Here is a 19,970-nt window from a genome sequence, read left to right on the forward strand (position 1 = left end):
GCCATTAGTAGGGAGATAGATCAGAAGTGGAGCAGCAGGGACTTGAATTGGTGCTCCTATGGGATGCCACAATCACAAGTGGTGGCTCTACCTGCTCCGCCACAATGCCAGCCGCCCCTCCTTAGTTTAGTCTTTAGTTTGATGTACCGTTGGCCCCCTGAATCCATACCTGAGGGCTCCATAACCACAGATTCAATCAACCATAAATGGAAACAAAAACAAAAACAATCTATGTCAGTTACTGTCATTATTCCCTAAATAATACAGTGTAGTAACTGATAACAGAGCACTGACACTATATAAGTAATTTAGAGATGACTTAAAGTATACAGGAGAACGTGCATAAGTTATATGCAAATCCCATAAACAAAGATCTTAAGTATCCACAGATTTTGGCATGTTTCCTGGAGGTTCTAGAACTAGTCTCCCAGAGTTACTGAGGGACACTGTATTCCAACTCACTCACTCTGAGCTACTGGTGTGTTTTAAGCAATTTAAGCTGTATTTATTACATTTCAGAAATAAAAATGCAATATAAAATCAGATACAGAATCATTCCCACTGGGGTATAAGTGTTACAAGAACAGGTAAGTTTTACATTCTGATGCATTCCCGGCGTTTAGTGAGAAGAGTGACTAACATACATAACACATTCTCAAAGTTTTGTCAAATCATTATATGAATTAAGGAGATACAAATTTGAGAAGAATTTAAGGATGGAAAAAAGTAAAAGAAGATTATAATGGCAAATTCAGGAGTAAAAAATAAATTCAATTTCAAAATAACTGATTCTAAATGTTAATTAGTGAATTAACACACTTGTTCCCATACTTAATCTAACAAAACCGCAAGACCAAATGTATATTTAGAAATTCAGTAATAACACTTAGAAACACTATTACACAATAGTAAATCTGTGTTTTCCTATTGATAAAATATAATAAAATATGGATAACCCAAAATATTCAGTATCCTGGTATTTCTAGATCTGTACATATAGATTAAAATTCTAATAATAAACCAGTTCCACCGAACTTTTCAATAGTTCTTATGACACATTATCATTACTATTATTTTTTAAAGATTTATTTATTTATTTGAAAGAGTTACACAGGGGAGGGAGGGGCAGGGGAGAGAGGGGGAGAGAGAGAGAGAGAGAAAGGTCTTCTATTCACTGGTTCATTCCCCAATTGGCCATGAATGCTGCAGTTGCGCTGATGCAAAGCCAGGAGCCAGGAGCTTCTTCTGGGTCTCCCACATGGGTGCAGCGACCCAACAATTTGGCCATCTTCTACTGCTTTCCCAGGCCATAGCAGAGAGCTGGATCAGAAGAGGAGCAGCTGGGACTCAAACCGGTGCCCATATGGGATGCTGGCACTGCAAGTGGCGGCTTTACTCTACATCACAGTGCCAGCCCCCCAACACATTCTTATTAAGGGCTTCTGATACACCACAAGAATGCAGGGAATTAAAACTCTAACTGATGCTGGAAAACCAGAAGCCACTATTTACAGTGACCTCTGTTTCACTTGATATTTTAGTAGAAAAACTAATTAAAAGAGGAACTCTCCAGACTAGGATGCTGTTGTCAGTCTAAAACAACATGACGAAGAAGTGCTCAAGGAATCAATTTAATTAGTAACGTTTTTCAGCTGCAGATTCCTCCACCCATGTGGGAACCCGGAACAAACTCCTGGCTTCACATCAGCCCAGCTCTGGACGTTGTAGCCATCTGGGGAGTGAACCAGTGGATGGAAGATTTCTGTCTCTGCCTCTCTCTCTTTCTCTGGATCTCTTTTGCCTTTAATAAATAAATCTTAAAAAAAAAATACTGAATTAAAAAACCCCTTTGACTAGAAAACTATTATGAAATGTTTTCATTAATTAAATAATTTTTATTTTCACTTACATTCATCATAGAATCCATAAATGCGATTGATGCTAGCACACTCATGGTTTCCTCTTAAGAGAAAGAAGTTCTCTGGATATTTGATTTTGTAAGCCAATAGCAAACAAATGGTTTCCAAAGACTGTTTTCCTCTATCCACATAATCTCCTAAGAAAAGATAGTTGGCTTCTGGTGGGAAACCTCCATACTCAAATAATCTCAGTAAATCTGTATACTGTCCATGAATATCTCCTAAAAAATAGAAAAAGTCAGTTTTAGAGAAATTGATGACTAAACAGCTTCTACTAAAACTTGCTGTTAATGTAAGCAGTTGCGAGTGTTCAGGACCTTATGCAATCCCCTCCCCTGGAGTGAGGGTTACACCTAGTGACTTGTTACTAATACGATGTAGCAAAAGTCAGATGGGCTGTCACTTTCAAGATAAGGTTAAAAGACTGTGACTTCTGTCTTGCTGGCACTCTCTCACCTTCTTCAGTGCTCACTGCGAAAGCCAACTGCTTCACCTGCAAAGAAGGTGGCCTCTGGCCAGTACTCATTTTGAAGAGGTTCTCAGTCCATTCAGGGCATGAGAAACTGAATCCTTCCACGGCTGAGCCTTCAGATAGATGACTACAGCCCCAGATTACGCTTTGACTAGACAAAGTGTGACAGCCCCAGAACTAGAGGACACAGATAAGCTGTGCCTGAATTCCTGACCCTCAGAAACTTGAGAATGGTAAACTAATGTTGCTGTAAGCCAGTTTTAGGGATAATTTGTCAATATAATAATAATATAAATAATAAAACAATCATATATAATGTAATTATACTTAGCAAGAATAATAAAAATAATAATATAATAGATTACACAGGTACTCTTAGCATTTTAGTGGCTTAGGGCACTTTGTTAACAAACACAGGAAAAATGGCAAGACTTTAGGAATATGTACTATAAGTAACTATTACCTTGAAGTTATTTTCATATTAAAAATTCTAAAGAAAAGTACCACAGACACTCTCTAACTTATGACAGTTAAATCTATGATTCTTCCATTTCATGGTGGCATAAAAATGATATATATTCAGTAGAAATCATACTTTAATTTTCATCTTTTCCTGATAGTGATACATGGTCTGATACTCTCTTGGCATGTTGGGCAGTGGCACTCAGCCCTGGCTCTTGGTCAGCCACAAGACCATGAGGGTAATAAACTGATACTATACAGCAGGGGTAGGGAGCCTTTTTTCTGCCAAGGGTCACTTGGGTATTTATAACATCATTCACAGACCATACAAAATTATCAATTTACACTGGCATCATTTAAATTCTTAGAAAGGATCGATCATTTCCAAAAAGTCTAAACTACTACCTCTTGAAGGTGATATTCAATAAATATTTGCCTTAGCTAATATCTCTATTATTTGCATGGTGCTGTACAAAGGAGTACCAAGCAAATGATTTAATAAGCCACATGAATAAAAGGAAATGAGAAATATTTAAAGACACACTGAGCATCTGCAGATTACATGGTATGAATACAGATCACTGAGAATCATGCAGAAGACTTTGAGTAAAAGTTGATGATAAGTCCAAAAGCTATCTATAAACACTAATAACTGAAGAACACCTAATTATCAAATCAAAAGCCAGCATGATACATTATTTATATCATTTTGCACTGTCATGTGAACTACAGAAAAATGTTACTTTCCATGCAACAATTTTTCTGATCATCAACTCAACTTACAAACTTTTGCTTCTGGTCAACACCATACGACTTAAAAAAAAAAAAAAAGAAATTGTGAAATAATCTAGTATTCAAAATAAATTTAACCATCACAACAAAGTTAGAAGACCACAGATATTACTATATTGACCACCAAAATTTGTATCTATGCTTTCTAGCCAGTGTACTGGAATGGCTATTTCTCCATACCCTTGACAATAGTAAACACTAATCCTTGATTTTTTTTTTTTCTGTAATCTGATAAAGTTGGGGACTTACTTTAAATTGCATTTCAGTCATTCCTGGAGAGGATGAGGACCTTACATTTACTGGTCACTTGAATTTCTTCTAAGAGCTAACACTTCTTCATTTTGTAATGTATTATCTTTTTCTTACTTATTTCTAAGAACTCATATATTATGAACAGCAAACTTTTCATCAGTTATATATGTGGCAAACACTTGTTTTATATAACAAAATGTCATTCTTACGGAAGTTTAATGTTTATAATTTTATTTAATATATCGATCTCTTTTATATAAACTGTGACTCAGAAGAGTTGTTTCCAACTTTACCCATTTACATACCACAAATTTTCAGTGGTGCTTCCAATTCCAAGAGAATAGGCTGGCTGAGGAAGATCTCCCGAGACTTGATACAAAGGCCCCGCACTTCCGCTTCAGTCATTTGCACAATCTTTCCTGGACGACATCCTCGTACTGAAAAACAACAAATATGCTGGTCAGTTTTCTAAAACTTACCCATAAAACAATAATTCTTTAAGAAGAGCTCATTTTAAAGTAGAAAAATCACACAGGCATCAAATTATTCTGTTGGGTCCTAAAACAAACATTCAAGTTATTCCAATGACTTCTGGCTTCTATCTCCACTGTTGCTGGTCCTTGATGATGCTCCTCAAGTCTGCTGTCGATGAAATACAGTCCTCATCTTTGCTCTCCAATGGCCAACTGGTCCAATAGTCCTGGAGACCTAAAAGGTTCCAAGGACAACACCCTTGAGGGTCTGGCCTACTATTCCACCAAAACAAATCTTCAAAGTAGGAGGCTAGTATAATTTTTCTAAGACACCAACAGCTATGAAGAAAGGGAAATTAAAAACTTCCTTTAGGGGCTGGCGCTGTGGCTTAGCAGGTAAAGCTGCCACCTGCAGTGCCAGCATCCCATATGGGCACCAGTGACAACAATCCCATGAGGCCTGGCTGCTCCAGCTCTCTGCTATGGCCCGGGAAAGCAGTACAAGATGGCCCAAGTCCTTGGGCCCCTGCACCCGCGTGGGAGACCTGGAAGAAGCTCCTGGCTCTGGATTGGCCCAGTTCTGGCCACTGCGATCATTTGGGGAGTAACCAGCGGATGGAAGATCTCTCTCTTTCTCTCTGCCTCTGCCTCTCTGTAACTGTGCCTTTCAAATAAATACATAAATCTTTTAAAAAAAATTCCTTTAATAAAATCAGCAGTCTTGGACAGCGCCGTGGATCACTAGGCTAATCCTCCGCCTGTGGCGCCAGCACTTCAGGTTTGAGTCCCAGTTTGGGGTGCCGGATTCTGTCCCGGTTGCTCCTCTTCCAGTCCAGCTCTTTGCTGTGGCATGGGAAGGCAGTGGAGGACTGCCCAAGTGCTTGGGCCCTGCACTTGCATGGGAGACCAGGAGGAAGCACCTGGCTCCTGGCTTCAGATTGGCGCAGCACGCCGGCCTTGGCGGCCAACCAACTGAAGGAAGACCTTTCTCTCTGTCTCTCTTCCTCACTGTCTAACTCTGCCTGTCCAAAAATAAAAAATAAATAAAAAAAATAAATCAGTAGTCTCAAGAACTTTGGCAATTACCACCCCCATTTTCTGATCGCCACAAATACTTAAAAAGTGGAAGATATTTATTAAATGTTATTATATTCATAATAAGGCATTTTAGGAAAACCTCTAAATGCTATTTAAATGGAATAAAGCATTTTTCACATGAATGAGCAATAAAAATTCATAAATACGATTTTCAGTAACTTCTGGGATGAGGTAGAGTAGGAGAGTGAGTGGGGAGAGGGGAGTCCCTGATTTGCCCAATGAACTGAACTTGTATTCATCATTATCTTCACTGTTTTCCCTTTAATCTTTAAATACACTGGTAAGCTCTCAATTAGGCTTAATTGAAAAGATACATAAAGAACACAGATTATCTTTCTACAGCCCCTACTACTTCCCACTTACAACTAAGTCCACACATTTCTTGCTAAAAATCACAGATTATTTTGTAAGGTCAACAAGAAAGGCTTATAGGAGAAAAAAAGTCACAGGAGATGAAAGAAGAAACAAACAACATTCAAGTATGTGCTACCAAATATGCCAGTTAATAACTATCCCTGAAATTCAAGACAATGATCAGCAAAACCACTATTATGGGAACTTAACACAGCTCCCAAACATTAATTATCCACTTCTGATGCATATCTGGGCTTTTATAATACCTTCAATTAAGTATCTAGACTACTCACTTAGATTGAGGAACAATTCTTAATCTTGACACCAGGGTTTTTTCTAAAGACAAATTTATTTGAAAGGTGTCAGCACTGTGGCTTAGTGAACTATGCTGCCACCTGCAACACTGGTATCCCATATTGGAGCACTGGTTCAAGTCCTGACTGCTCTATTTCTCATCCAGCTCCCTGTTAATGTGTTTGGGAAGGCAGTGGAAGATGGCCCAAGTACCGGGACCCTTGCCGCCACATGAGACCCAGACAGAGCTCTGGGCTCCTGGCCTCAGCCTGGAACACACCCAGCCATTGTGGCTATTTGGGGAAAGAACCAGCAGATGGAGGATATTTCCTCCATCCCCTACAACCTCATGTGCAGGCAATCACTGCCTTTCAAATAAATTAATTTTAAAAATTTTATTTGAAAGGCAGAGAAACAGCTAATCCATTTGGCCCTTATAAAAATTTTTCACAATTTATGTTGTGATTTGATAGTAATAAAACCCTGGGTGGGTCACCAAAATTTGGATATAACTTAATCCAATCATTATGAAGCCAAAGACAGGTATGGGTCACTTTAATGTGCCAATTCAAAGTGTCTAAATTACAGCAGTCAATCTTTTACCACATATTTATTTTCTCTGTAAATTACATGTCTACATAATTCCCAAGTAACTGTAACATTCTAAATTGCTATAAAAATGTTTCAACTTATCAGTAATGCCAATCCAGAGAAACTAAAAATTTACCAAAAACCAAAATCATACCACAAAAAAATCCTACATTTCCCTGATTCTAAGATGCAGTTTGGGAGGATAAATAGATACCCAGGACAATTCAGCTGTCCTCTAATTCAAAGACTTGCTCCCTTATGAACTCCCAGATTTCCAAGAACCCTTCTTATATAAAATACTACCATTCAGATGAAGATACAGAAGGCTTCCAGCAACCCTGAAGACTCCTGTGTAAACTAACCAATGACATTCTGCCCAGGTTACTATTCTTATTTCTTTCACTATCAATTAACTTTCCTTGCTTTTGAATTTCAGATAAATAGAAAAAGTGTGTACAAACACACACAAACCCTAAGAAAATGTGGAAAATAAGTACTATGAAAAAATCATATATGGATTTCAATTTTTTTTGCATAAAATAAACTTATCTTTTATCTCTATTTTCCATGAACTTTTGCGTTCTGATTTGCTTGTAAATTTGAGGAAAAGAGACAGAAAGAGAGCTCCCATCCCCTGGTTCACTCCTCACATGCCCACCAATGCCCAAGACTGGGCCAGGCAGAAGCTGGAAGCCAGGAATTGAATTGAAATCATGACTTGAAACCAGGTATTGGATGTGGATGTGGGCATCCTATTCACTACGTTAAATGCCTGCCTTTTAATGTGCTTAACAAACCACCTGGCTATCCTTTTACGGACAAGCTCATTTTGAACTGTCCGTCCATTTTTGAACACTGGGTTATCTTTTTTCTGTCTCTTAATGCTGTCTTGCGATGAACAGATAGCTATTAATGAATTTAAATCCAAAATAACCTCAACTAAATTTAATCAATCTTTTCTTTCTTTGGTTATATTTTTAAAAACTTCATTTTATAAGCAAGGCAAACAGCACCTCTTCTATCAGCTGGCTCATTCCTCAAATGCCTGTAACAATTGAGGCAAGGGCCGGCACCACGGCTCACTAGGCTAATCCTCCGCCTGCAGCACCGGCACTCCGGGTTCTAGTACCGGTTCTGGACCCTCTTCCAGTCCAGCTCTCCTCTATGGCCCGGGGAAGGCAGTGGAGGATGGCCCAAGTGCTTGGGCCCTGCACCCGTATGGGAGACCAGGAGGAAGCACCTGGCTCCTGGCTTCAGGTCGGTGCAGCTCGCCGGCTGTAGCGGCCTTTTGGGGAGTAAACTAACAGAAGGAAGACCTCTCTCTCTAACTCTGTCAAAAAAACCAAAACACATTGAGGCTGGGCCAGGCCAAAGCCAGGAACTCAATTCAGGTCTCTTATGTGGGTGTCAGGGACCCAGGTCATCACCTGCTGCACCCTAGATGCAGGCAGCTGGAATCAGAAATGGAGCCCAGCACTGGAACCCAGACACCCCAGTATTTGTCTTTTTATTTTTCTTTAAAGATTTATTTATGGGGGCCAGCGCTAAGGCGCAGCAGGTTAAAACCCTGGCCTGAAGCACTGGCATCTGATATGAGTACCAGTTCAAGTCCTGGCTGCTTCACTTCTGATCCAGCTCTTCGCTATGGCCTGGGAAAGCAGAAAATGGCCCAAGTCCTTGGGCCCCTGCACCTGCATGGGAGACCCAGAAGAAGCTCCTGGCTCCTGGCTTTGTATCGGTGCAGCTCCAGCCCTTGTGGCCATCTGGGGAGTGAACCAGAGGATGGAAGAACCCCACCCTCTGCCTCTCTTCTCTCTGTGTAACTCTTTCAAATAAATCAATAAATTTTTTATTAATTTATTGAAAGAGTTACACAGAGAGGAGGAGAGGCAGAGAGAGAGAGAGAGAGAGAGAGAGAGAGAGAGAGAAAGAGAGAAAGAGAGAAAGAGAGAGAGAGAGAGAGGTCTTCCATCTCCTGGTTCACTCCCCAGCTGGCTGCAAAGGCCAGAGCTGTGCCGATCTGAAGCCAGGAGCCAGGAGCTTCTTTCAGGTCTCCCACGCAGGTGCAGGGGCCAAGGACTTGGGCCATCTTCTACAGCTTTCCCAGGCCATAGCAGAGAGCTGGATCGGAAATGGAGCAGCCGGTACTTGAATTGGTGCCCATATGGGATGCCGGCACTGCAGGTGGCAGCTTAACCTGCTACACCACAGTGCCCAGCCCTCCAGGGTTTCCTACAGGTGTGTCCTAAGCAGCACTTAACAGTTGCACAAAAACACTTGTCCTGCCTTGTACGGGTTTTAACTGGAGATAAATAAGTATCAGAAGAACTGACATTTTAACAATTTTAAGTCTTCAAATCTATCATGATTTCTCCTTTTATTTGTCATTTCCCTCAGCAATTTATCACAGTTTTCAGTGTGGATGTCTTAAACATTTTTCAAATTGATTTTGGGGCTGCTATTGTAAATCTATGTTTTCCTATTTCATTCCCAATTGTGTGATGTTAATATACAGAAATATAATTTGGCGCAGGCAATTGGTAAAGCAGTTAAGTTGCCATCTGGGATACCTGCATCCCATACCAGAGTGCCTGGTTCAAGTTCTGGCTCCTCCACTTCCCACCCAGCTTCCTATTAATGTGCTTCCTGGGAAGAAGTAGATGACGGTTCAGGTACTGGGGATCAGGACACCACATGGGAAATCAGCAAATGGAAGGTCTCTTTCAAATAAAATGAGAAAAATGGGGCCAGTGCTGTGGCGTAGCAGGCAAGGCCTCCAACTGTTGTACTGACATCCCATATAGGTGCCCGTTTGAGGCCTGGCCACTCCACTTCTGAATCAGCTCTCTGCTTGGCCTGGGAAAGCAACAGAAGATGGCCCAAGTACTTGGGCCCCTGTACCAGTGTGGGAGATGCAGAGGAAGCTCCTGGCTCCTGGCTTCGGATTGGCCCAGTTCTGGCCGTTGCAGCCATTTGGGGCACGAACCAGTTAATGAAAGACCTCTCTCTCTGCCTCTCTATAACGTTGCCTTTCAAATAAATAAATCTTTTTTAAAAAATGAAAATAAGAAAAAATGTCTTATAAACAAGTGGTTTGCAAATACTGATTTTTTTTTTTTTTTTTTTTGACAGGCAGAGTTGACAGTGAGAGACAGAGAGAAAGGTCTTCCTTTTCTGTTGGTTCACCCTCCAATGGCCGCCGCGGCCGGCCAAACACACTGATCCAAAGCCAGGAGCCAGGTGCTTCTCTTGGTCTCCCATGCAGGTGCAGGGCCCAAGGACCTGGGCCATCCTCCACTGCACTCCCAGGCCATAGCAGAGAGCTGGACTGGAAGAGGAACGACCGGGTCAGAATCTGGCACCCTGACCGGGATAGAACCTGGTGTGCCGGGCAGAGGATTAGCCTATTGAGCCGTGGCACTGGCCACAAATACTGATTTTGTAACATAATCTAATATTTTGTAGATTCCTTTACATTTTCCAACTATACAACTGTTTTACTCATGAAAACAGCTCTACTTCTTTCCTAATATTTTTAACTTTTATTTTTCTTCCTCATTGAATTGGTGAGGACATCTAAGACAATGCTGAGTAGCAATGGCACTAGTGGCTTTACCTGTCTTGTTCCTGAATTGGAGGGTAAGGCACCCAATATTTTAGAACTAAGTATGACAGATACCAGCTGTGTTCATCTTGGCATGTTGAGGAAATTACCTCCTATTACTAGTTTACTAAGAACTTTTATCACAAAGGGTGTACCAAAATTTATCAATATCTTTTCTCATCTACTGAGATAATCATGATTTTCTTCCCTTTTATTCTGCTAATGTCATTTAACTTGATTGATTTCTGAGCTAATCTTAGATTCTCAGAATAAACCCCACCACTTTACGACTATCTTTCTTACAGGCTATACAATACCATCACACTTACTAGAATTATCATCAAGATTTTTATGGCTGTATTCATGAGAGATAAAGGTCAGTAACTTCCTTCCCTTATTATTTATTAGTCAGATTTTGGTATACAGGTTATGTTGGCAAGCAGAGAAGTGTTCTATTTCTGTTTTCTGTAGGGGACTGTATAAAACTGGCATATTTCTTTAAATATTTAAGATAACCAGAGACTCACCTGGGCCTGGAATTTTCTTTTTGATAAGTATTTCAATACAAACTCATTTTAATGAATGTGACTATTTGAGTTTTCTTCTACTTTTTGGGGGTTAGTTAAAATCAGGAGGGAGGAACCTTTTTCTGTCAAGGGCCATTTAGATAGTTACAACATCATTCTCAGGCCACACAAAATTATCAACTTAGGCCAATGCTATGGCTTAGCAGATTACGCCTCAACACCAGCATCCCATATGGGTGATGGTTCGTGTCCCAGCTGCTCTACTTCTGATCCAGCTCCCTGTTAATTCACCTGGGAAAGCAGCAGAAGATGGCCCAAGTGCTTGGACCTCTGCAACCATGTGGGAGACCTGGATCAAGCTGCTGACTTCAGTCTAGCCCAGCCTTGGCTAATGTGGCCATTTGGTGAGTGAACCAGTAGATGGAAGATCTTTCTGTCTCTTCCTCTAACTCTGCCTTCCAAATAAAATGAATAAATCTTTTAAAAAATTATCAACTTAAAAATTACCCTGCTATAGATTTACTGATTTTTGATTTCTGATTGCAGTTGCCTTGGCAGGGCCAAATCAAATTATTTCACAGGCCTTATATGGTCCACAGGTTGGATGTTCCCAACTCCTGAGCTAAACTGTCAAATTTATTAGCATCTTTACTTATAACAACTTATTATCCTTTATGAATGTACATTTTTCTCCCTCTGAACCACCTGAGAGTAGATTGCACACATCAGGCCCTCAGTAAACCAGTACATATTTCCTAAAAATATTCTCTTACACAGCCACAGCACAAGTTCTCAGATTCAGGGAATGTAACATTGACACAAATCTTTAAAGAATACACTGCAAGGACTGGCACTGTGGCCAAGCAGGTTAAAGCCCTGGCCTGCAGCGCTGCATCCCAAATGGGCGTTGGTATGTGTCCCAGCTACTCTACTTCCAATCCAGCTGCCTGCTAATGCAACTTAGAAAGCAGCAGAAGATGTCCCAATTGCTCTGGCCTCTGCACCCATGTGGGAGACCTGGAAGCAGCTCCTGGCTCCTGGCTTCAGCCAGGCCAGCTGTGGTTATTGTGGCCATTTGAAGAGTGAACCAGCAGACAGAAGACCTCTCTCTTGTTAACTCTGCCTTTCAAATAAACAAACAAAAATCTTAAAAAAAAAAAAATTTATTAAGAACATACAATTCATTAACTGTCCCAATTATGTCCTCCGTAGCACTTTCTCTCTAGTACAAAAGTCAACCTGGGGGGCCAGTGCTGTGGCGCAGGGGGTTAAGCCCTGGCCTGAAGTGCCAGCATCCTATATGGGCGCCAGTTCGAGTTCCAGGTGCTCCTTTTCTGATCCAGCTCTCTGCTATGGCCTGGGAAAGCAGCAGAGGATGGCCCAAGTCCTTGGGCACATGCATCCACGTGGGAGACCCAGAAGCTCCTGGCTCCTGGCTTTGGGTCGGCACAGCTCCGGCTGCTGTGGCCATCTGGGGAGTGAACCAGCGGATGGAAGACCTCTCTGTAACTCTGTCTTTCGAATAAATAAAATAAATCTTAAAAAAAAAAAAGTCAACCTGGGATTATGCATTACATTTATTTGTCCCATCTCTTGTCTACTTTATCCTTCTTGATATTGAAAATTTATTTTCTATTTTTTACATTATCAGTTTTTCTACAGGTTTATCAATTATTAATCTTTCATGATTTCATTTGAAAAACCATGCGAGTACTTCAAAAAGTTCATGGAAATGGAATTAAAAGGTAAATTTATTTTGGTGTCAAAATTTTAAAATCCATGCACATCTGCCCTTTTTTGATTTTTGTACTTTAATATTTTATTGTTTCAAAACAGAGCTTAATGTTCAGTGGGGTTTTTTTCTTTTTATTTAAAAAAAAAATTTTTTTTTTCACAGATTAAGAGTTAGCAGTGAGAGAGAGAGACAGAGAGAAAGGTCTTCCTTCCGTTGGTTCACCCCCCAAATGGCCACTATGGCTGGAGCTACAGGGATCTGAAGCCAGGAGCCAGGTTCCTCCTCCTGGTTTCCCATGCGGGTGCAGGGGACCAAGCACTTGGGCCATCCTCCACTGCCTTCCCGGGCCCCTGCAGAGAGCTGGACTGGAAGAGGAGCAACTGGGACTAGAACCTGGTGCCCACATGGGATGGCCAGTGCCGCAGGGAGAGGATTAGCCAAGTGAGCCATGGCACCGGCCCCAGTATTTTTTTTTTTTCTAAAAAGACATATAAAGTTAAACACTCTAAGCACTGTTTTTAGCTGCAATTGCACATTTTTACACATATTTTCATTACCCTTCAGTTGAAAATACTTCATAATTTTTGTTGCTAGTTCTTCTTTGGTTCATAAAAGATATAAAATAGATCATGCTTAATTTCCAACTGAGGATTTCCAATTTTGTTTCCAACTTCTAGTTTATTACCACTGAAGTCAAAATATCTGATTTCCTTTCTTCCAAATATACGAAGTTTGCTTTATGGTACAGCATATAGTATACTTTTATAAATGTTCCATACATATTTTAAAGATTATTGATTTGAAAGGCAGAGTGACAGAGGGAGAGGGATGTTCCATCTGCTGGTTTACTACCCAAACGGCTGCAACAGCCAGGTCTAACTGAGCTAAAAGCCAGGAGCCAGGAACTTCATCCAGGTCCTCCACATAGGTGACAGGGTTCCAGGCAGTTGCACACCTTCCTGTTGAATTTGTCCTCTTGGCATTATACAATGCCTTTCTTTACCTCTAGTGATACTTCCTGCCTTACCGCTTTTCCCAACATAAATACAGTCAAGTTTCACTTGCTTAATGGGGCCTGATTTATTCTTCCCTGTTTTACTTCTCTATGTCTTCAAACTTAAAACAAGTCCCTTGCAAATGTTATATGGTTAGGTCCTCTGAGCTTTGTTTAATTTCAATGTTTGCTCTTTTTGCATTTACTTTAAATACTAACCAGGATGACTGCAAGTCTACCATTCTGTCACTTGTTTCCCTAATCTTTATTTCTCTTTTCTTTCATTTTTGAGTCATCAGTTTTTAATATTCTTCCGTTTTCTCCTCTCAGCTTTATTCTTTTACTTTTCATTTAGTAATAATTCTAGAGACTGCAAATGTTCTTTTGACTTATTACCACTCTCCAGCTTTTTGTTCTACCACTGCATACACTGTTGCCACACATTTTAAACCCCATAAGCCAAAATTATTTTTCTTTTATTTGAAAGAAAGACAGAGATCTTCAATTTGCTGGTTCACTTCTCAAATCCCTGCCTTATTAATGGGGCTGAGCCAGGGTGAAGCCAGCAGCCAAGAACTCAATTTGGGTCTCCCATGTTCATGGTAGGAACCCAGCAACTTGAGCCATCACCTGCTGCCGCTGCAGGATGCAACAGGAAGCTGGATCAGAAGTGGAGTAGCCCAGACTTGAACCTGGTACTTTGATATGGGAAGTGCTGGTGGCACAAGTAGGAACTTAAGTAGCTGCACCAAAATTCCACCCCCTATTTTAAACAGTCAGAATTAATTGATATTTACTCACATTTACCATTTCTTTCTGCAGTTCTCTGCTTTTATCTGGCATCATTTTCTTTCAACATGAATAATTTCCTTTAGTATTTTCTAGTGCCCATCTATTAGCAATAAATTTTCTCAGTTTTAATTTGGCTTTACTTTTGAAGAATATGCTCACCGGATTTAGAATTTGTGTGTGTGTCTTTTTTTTTTTCCTCTTTCTTCCAGGGCTTTATAGGTTCTGGCTTCTGTGGTCTCAGGTGACAGATAACCATTATTCCTACTGTTCCCTGACAGTAATAACCTCTTTCCTATGGCAGCTTTAAGATTTTACCTTTCGGGGCCAGTGCTGTGGTATAGTACGTTAATCCTATGCCTGTGGTGCCAGCAGCCCATATGGGAAGAAAAAAAAAGCACATATCTGATTATTGAGTACACACTAGAAACGTAGGTGATTACATAAAGAATTTTGAAGAATACCTTGGCAAGGATTATAACCATGGGCTTAAATCCCATTATTTTACCTGACTTACACAATTTTGGTAGGAGCCCCAAGGTTTTCTTACTTCTAGTAAGATTATCATTCTACACAACCATGTTTACTTCAGAAAGGTAGAGTTTTACTAAAACACAACTGTTCTCATTTGTTCACATATCATCATGGTTCACTCTATAACAGCAGAGTTTCACAGATACGAGACACCAGGTTTGGTACTCTCATTGCTTCATATTACAATTACATCACAGCATCTTTTAAAAATATTACTTATTTGAAAAAAGCAGAGCTACAAAGTGGGAGAGGCAGAGGCAGAGAGAGAGCTCTTCCACCCACTGGTTCACTCCCAAAAATGGCTGTAATGTCCAGGGCTGAGCCAGGCCAAAGCCAGAAGCCAGGAGCTTCTTCCATGTCTCCCACTTGGTTGGAGGGGCCCACGCACTTGGGTCATCTTATGCTTTCCCAGGTGTACTGGCAGAGAGTTGGATTTGAGGTAGAGCACCTGGGACTCAAATTGGCACCTACATGGGATGCTGTGTTGCAGGCAGTGGCTTTACCTGCTATACCACTGTCACAGCCACTGTCACAGCATCTTAAACAGTATGTTATCACTGTACTGTGATTTTATTTTACTTTTATTATAAGTGCACACTTATCATATGAAAGCAAGAAAAGTAGGCTCTGAATGTTGTACTTCGAAGACACTATACCATGTGGATTATTTTCTTATTAATTAGGTGGCTCGGCATTGTATTTATTAAGTAATGATCATAGCTATGCCAAAATAACAGAATTTATGTTGATATTACTAGTCTAAGTAGTTATCCTAATATTCCCAATTCACAGAAAAGCAACAGTAAGAAAATTCTGAAAAAAATTAAAACAGTACATCTCATCACAGAATCCCTTCACAAAAATAAGAGTCTGCAACTAAAGAAGTTTCCAACTAGCTTATTGTTACCCAACAGAAGTCAGTCACTTTACTAGTGTGGGTGTTAAATTGTGTCTGCGCTGGCACTTCGGGTTCTAGTCCCAGTTGGGGCGCCAGTTCTGTCCTGGTTGCCCCTCTTCCAGGCCAGCTCTCTGCTGTGGCCCAGGAGTGCAGTGGAGGATGGCCCAAGTGCTTGGGCCCTGCACCCCATTGGAGACCAGGAGGAAGCACCTGGCTCCTGGCTTTGGATCCGCGCAGCGCGCTGGCTGTAGCAGCCATTTGTGGGGTGAACCAACAGAAGGAATACCTTTTTCTCTGTCTCTAACTCTGTCAAAAAAAAAAAAAAAAAAAAGAGAGAGAGAGAGAGAAAAGAAAAAGAAAAAGATGGGATGGCAACACTTCAGGCCAGGGTGTTAACCCACTGTGCCATGGTGCCAGCCCTTGAGTGCCTTTTCTTGGCTTCTGCTAAATTGGCCAATGTCATCAATACTTGTAAGCTGTCAATCCTAAATCTGAGGTGACTGGAAAGCCAGGCTCTATGAATAGCCTGCGAGGAACAACTAAAGGCAAGAATATTTTCAAAGTAGCTGAGAGAAACTAACTTAGTACGACCTGATAGGAAACCTGCTAAGACATGTTATGTCTGATTACAGAAAACACACAAGAGCAGAAAAAAATTAGTTGGACAATTCTACAAAGGCTGTAAAAAAGTGTAAGGTGTTTGAAGTCTACGGTGCAGTTATTCGGAGGAAAAGTTTATTGATTTATCATATATTACTGAACTTCAATCTATCATGTATCAGTGAACTTTGCTCTCACAAACACAGTTTTGTGAACACTTATCAATAAAAGCACCTGAATATCCTGACTTGCCTTACCACACAAGAGTTTACTGGCTTAGCAGTGATAATTTTTTGTTTTGGCTTAATATCTATTTATTTCAAAGGCAGAGCAAGAGAGAGAGAGAGAGACAGACAGACAGACAGAGACAGAGAGAGTCAGAGAGATCTTCCACTCATTGGTTCATTCCCCAAATGGTCACAACAGCCAGCCCTGGGCCAGGCTGAAGTCAGAAGCCTAGAATCCAACCTGGTCTCCCAAATGAGTGGCAGGGGCCAAACACTTGGACCATCCTCTGCTGCCAGATCTGGACAAAGTGGGGCAGTCAGGACTCCAACTGGCGCTCCAACACAGATGGTGGATTCACAAGCAGTGGTTAATCTGCTGACCACAACCGCAGTCTCAGCAGTGATAGCTTGTGATTTGTGTTTGAGCTCAGGGTTAATAACAAAATTTTACTGAATGAGAAGAAATCACTCTTAATCAGGACTACCAAACACAGAACAGTTTTAGAAACTAGATTTTGGGGGCCAGCGCTGTGGCACAGTGGGTTAAAGACCTGGCCTGAAGCACCGGTATCCCATATTGGTGCCAGTTTAAGTCCCAGCTGCTCTACTTCCAATCCAGCTTTCTGCTATGGGCTGGGAAAGCAGTAGAAGATGGCCCAAGTCCTTGGACCCCTGCACCTGGGTTGGAGACCCGGAAGAAGCTCTTGGCTCCTGGCTTCAGATTGGCACAGCTCTGGCTGTTGCGGCCAATTGGGGAGTGAACCATCAGATAGAAGACCTCTCTCTCTCTCTCTGTGTGTAACTCTGCCTTTCAAATAAATAATTTTTTTTTTTAAATAAAGATTTACAAAGAAGGAGGTACCTTTCTCTGAAGGGAGGAGAGAACTTCCACTTTGACTATGACCTTGTCTAAATAAGATTGGAGTCGGCAAACTCAAAAGGCTTCCATAGCCTTGGAAACTGATGACAAGAGCCTAGGATGATTACTGACACCATAAACAAGAGTGTCAATTTGTTAAGTCAACAACAGGAGTCACTGTGCACTTATTCCTCATTTAGGATCTCTGTCCTTAACGTGTTGTACAATGTGAATTAATGTTATAACTAGTACTCAAACAGTACTTTACACTTTGTGTTTCTGTGTGGCTACAAACTGTTGAAATCTTTTTAATATATACTAAATTGATCTTCTTTTTTTTTTTTTTTTTTGACAGGCAGAGTGGACAGTGAGAGAGAGAGACAGAGAGAAAGGTCTTCCTTTGCCGTTGGTTCACCCTCCAATGGACGCCGCGGCCGGCGCGCTGAGGCCGGCGCACCGCGCTGATCCGACGGCAGGAGCCAGGAGCCAGGTGCTTTTCCTGGTCTCCCATGGGGTGCAGGGCCCAAGCACCTGGGCCATCCTCCACTGCACTCCAGGGCCACAGCAGAGGGCTGGCCTGGAAGAGGGGCAACCGGGACAGAATCCGGCGCCCCGACCGGGACTAGAACCCGGTGTGCCGGCGCCGCTAGGTGGAGGATTAGCCTAGTGAGCCGCGGCGCCGGCCTAAATTGATCTTCTGTATATAAAGATAATTGAAAATGAATCTTGATTTGAGTGGAATGGGAGAGGGAGCGGGAAAGGGGAGGGTTGCGGGTGGGAGGGAAGTTATGGGGGGAAAAAGCCACTGTAGGCTGGCGCCGTGGCTCAACAGGCTAATCCTCCACCTAGCGGCGCCAGCTTCTGTCCCGGTTGCCCCTCTTCCAGCCCAGCTCTCTGCTGTGGCCCAGGAGTGCAGTGGAGGATGGCCCAAGTGCTTGGGCCCTGCACCCCATGGGAGACCAGGAGGAAGCACCTGGCTCCTACCATCGGATCAGCGTGGTGCGCCGGCCGCAGCGGCCATTGGAGGGTGAACCAACAGCAAAAGGAAGACCTTTCTCTCTGTCTCTCTCTCACTGTCCACTCTGTCAAAAAAAAAAAAAAAAAAAAAAAAAAAAAAGCCACTGTAATCCATAAGCTGTACTTTGGAAATTTATATTTGTTAAATAAAAGTTAAAAAAATTTAAAAAAAAATGTTTTTATTTATTTGAAAGGTAGAGTTACAGAGAAGCAGAAGTAGAGAAAGAGAGGTCTTCCATCTGCTGGTTCACTTCACTTCCCAAATGGCTGCAATGGCCCAAGCTGAGCCAATCCAAAGCCAGGAACCAGCAGCATCTTCTGGGTCCTTTATGCTGGTACAGGGGCCCAAGGACTTGGGCCATCTTCCACTTTCACAGGCCCTAGTAGAGAGCTAGAACTGAAGTAAAATGGCTGGGACTCAAACCCCACCCATATGGGATGCTGGCACTGCAGGCAGCGACTTCACCCACTACACCACAGTTGCCAGTTCCTCCATCATTCTTTCAAATAAATAGAATAAACTTAAAAAAAAAATAGCTAAAACAAGCGAGATCTTCAGTCCTACACAAATCTGCAGCAAATTTCCAAACTCAAACTACAGCATTCTTCAGACAGCAACCTAAGTACAAAAGAAACTTCCATATATCAAACTGATGAGACTGTGTGTATGAGGGGCTTACACCCAAGTTTCTATTGAAAGTTGCTACTCTGCCGTGTAATGACATGCTTCAGGCAAATATCAAGAGAATTTTATTTATAAATGCTTTAATACAATCAACTAAAATCACACGCTTCTGAACAGACATTAGTACCTGGCAGTACCTGTCTGAAGACGTTTTCCAAGATGAAATACATAAAATCTCATTACAGATCAGCATCAGATGATCAACTGCAATCAATTTTGATGGTAGAGAACACTAACTTTAAACCTCAATTACGCAAAATGTTAAGAATCTCTTTCCTCTCATTATTGAAAGAACTGTACTCAATTTCAAATTTTTTATTTGTGTAAAAATTTTTTCAATGTAGGTTTCTTTTAAAATTACCAGCGGTAATTTATATATGTATATATGTCTATGTATGTGTCCCACATTTTATCTTTTATTAGCCATCTGTTTTTTCCAGTAAGTTTATAATTGCTTTCTGTAAAGGAGAAAAGATGGAAGAAAAATAACATGTTCTACCAATTATACATGTCTGTTACATGAACTCTTAATTATATTTATTAATCATCGGTATTTTCTTACTTAAAAAAATTTTATTTGAAAGGCAGAGTTACAGAGAAAGAGGCAGAGAGATCTTCCACCTGCTGGTTCACTCCCAACGGCCACAATGGCCAGGCTGAAGCCAGAAGCCAGGAACTCAAGCTGGATCTCCAAGTGGATGGCAGGGTCGCAAGCACTTGGGCCATCTTCTGCTGCTTTCCCAGGTGCAGTGGCAGGGAGCTACATCAGAAGTGGAGCAGCTGGGGCTTGAACA

At 41.4% G+C, this 19,970-nt stretch overlaps 1 protein-coding gene across 6 annotated transcripts in view; it reads right to left on the reverse strand.

The window, feature by feature from the left end:
- Positions 1-19,970, reverse strand: part of PPP1CB (protein phosphatase 1 catalytic subunit beta) — a 49,842-nt gene that overhangs the window by 21,379 nt on the left and 8,493 nt on the right. For 4 of the 6 annotated variants that reach the window (XM_051828875.3, XM_070067904.2, XM_070067903.2 and 1 more), the window contains 2 exons: positions 4,203-4,334; positions 1,910-2,140 (listed from right to left, as the gene is read on the reverse strand). In XM_051828875.3, the coding sequence (XP_051684835.1) occupies positions 1,910-2,140; positions 4,203-4,334 (363 nt within the window). Of the gene's footprint in view, positions 1-1,909; positions 2,141-4,202; positions 4,606-19,970 lie in introns of all 6 variants that reach the window. The other 2 variants (XM_070067907.2, XM_089324587.1) reach the window with 1 other exon arrangement.

This window comes from Oryctolagus cuniculus, chromosome 2 (assembly GCF_051225735.1).
Source record: "Oryctolagus cuniculus isolate XC-2025 breed Fujian yellow rabbit chromosome 2, ASM5122573v1, whole genome shotgun sequence".
Taxonomy (NCBI): domain Eukaryota; kingdom Metazoa; phylum Chordata; class Mammalia; order Lagomorpha; family Leporidae; genus Oryctolagus; species Oryctolagus cuniculus.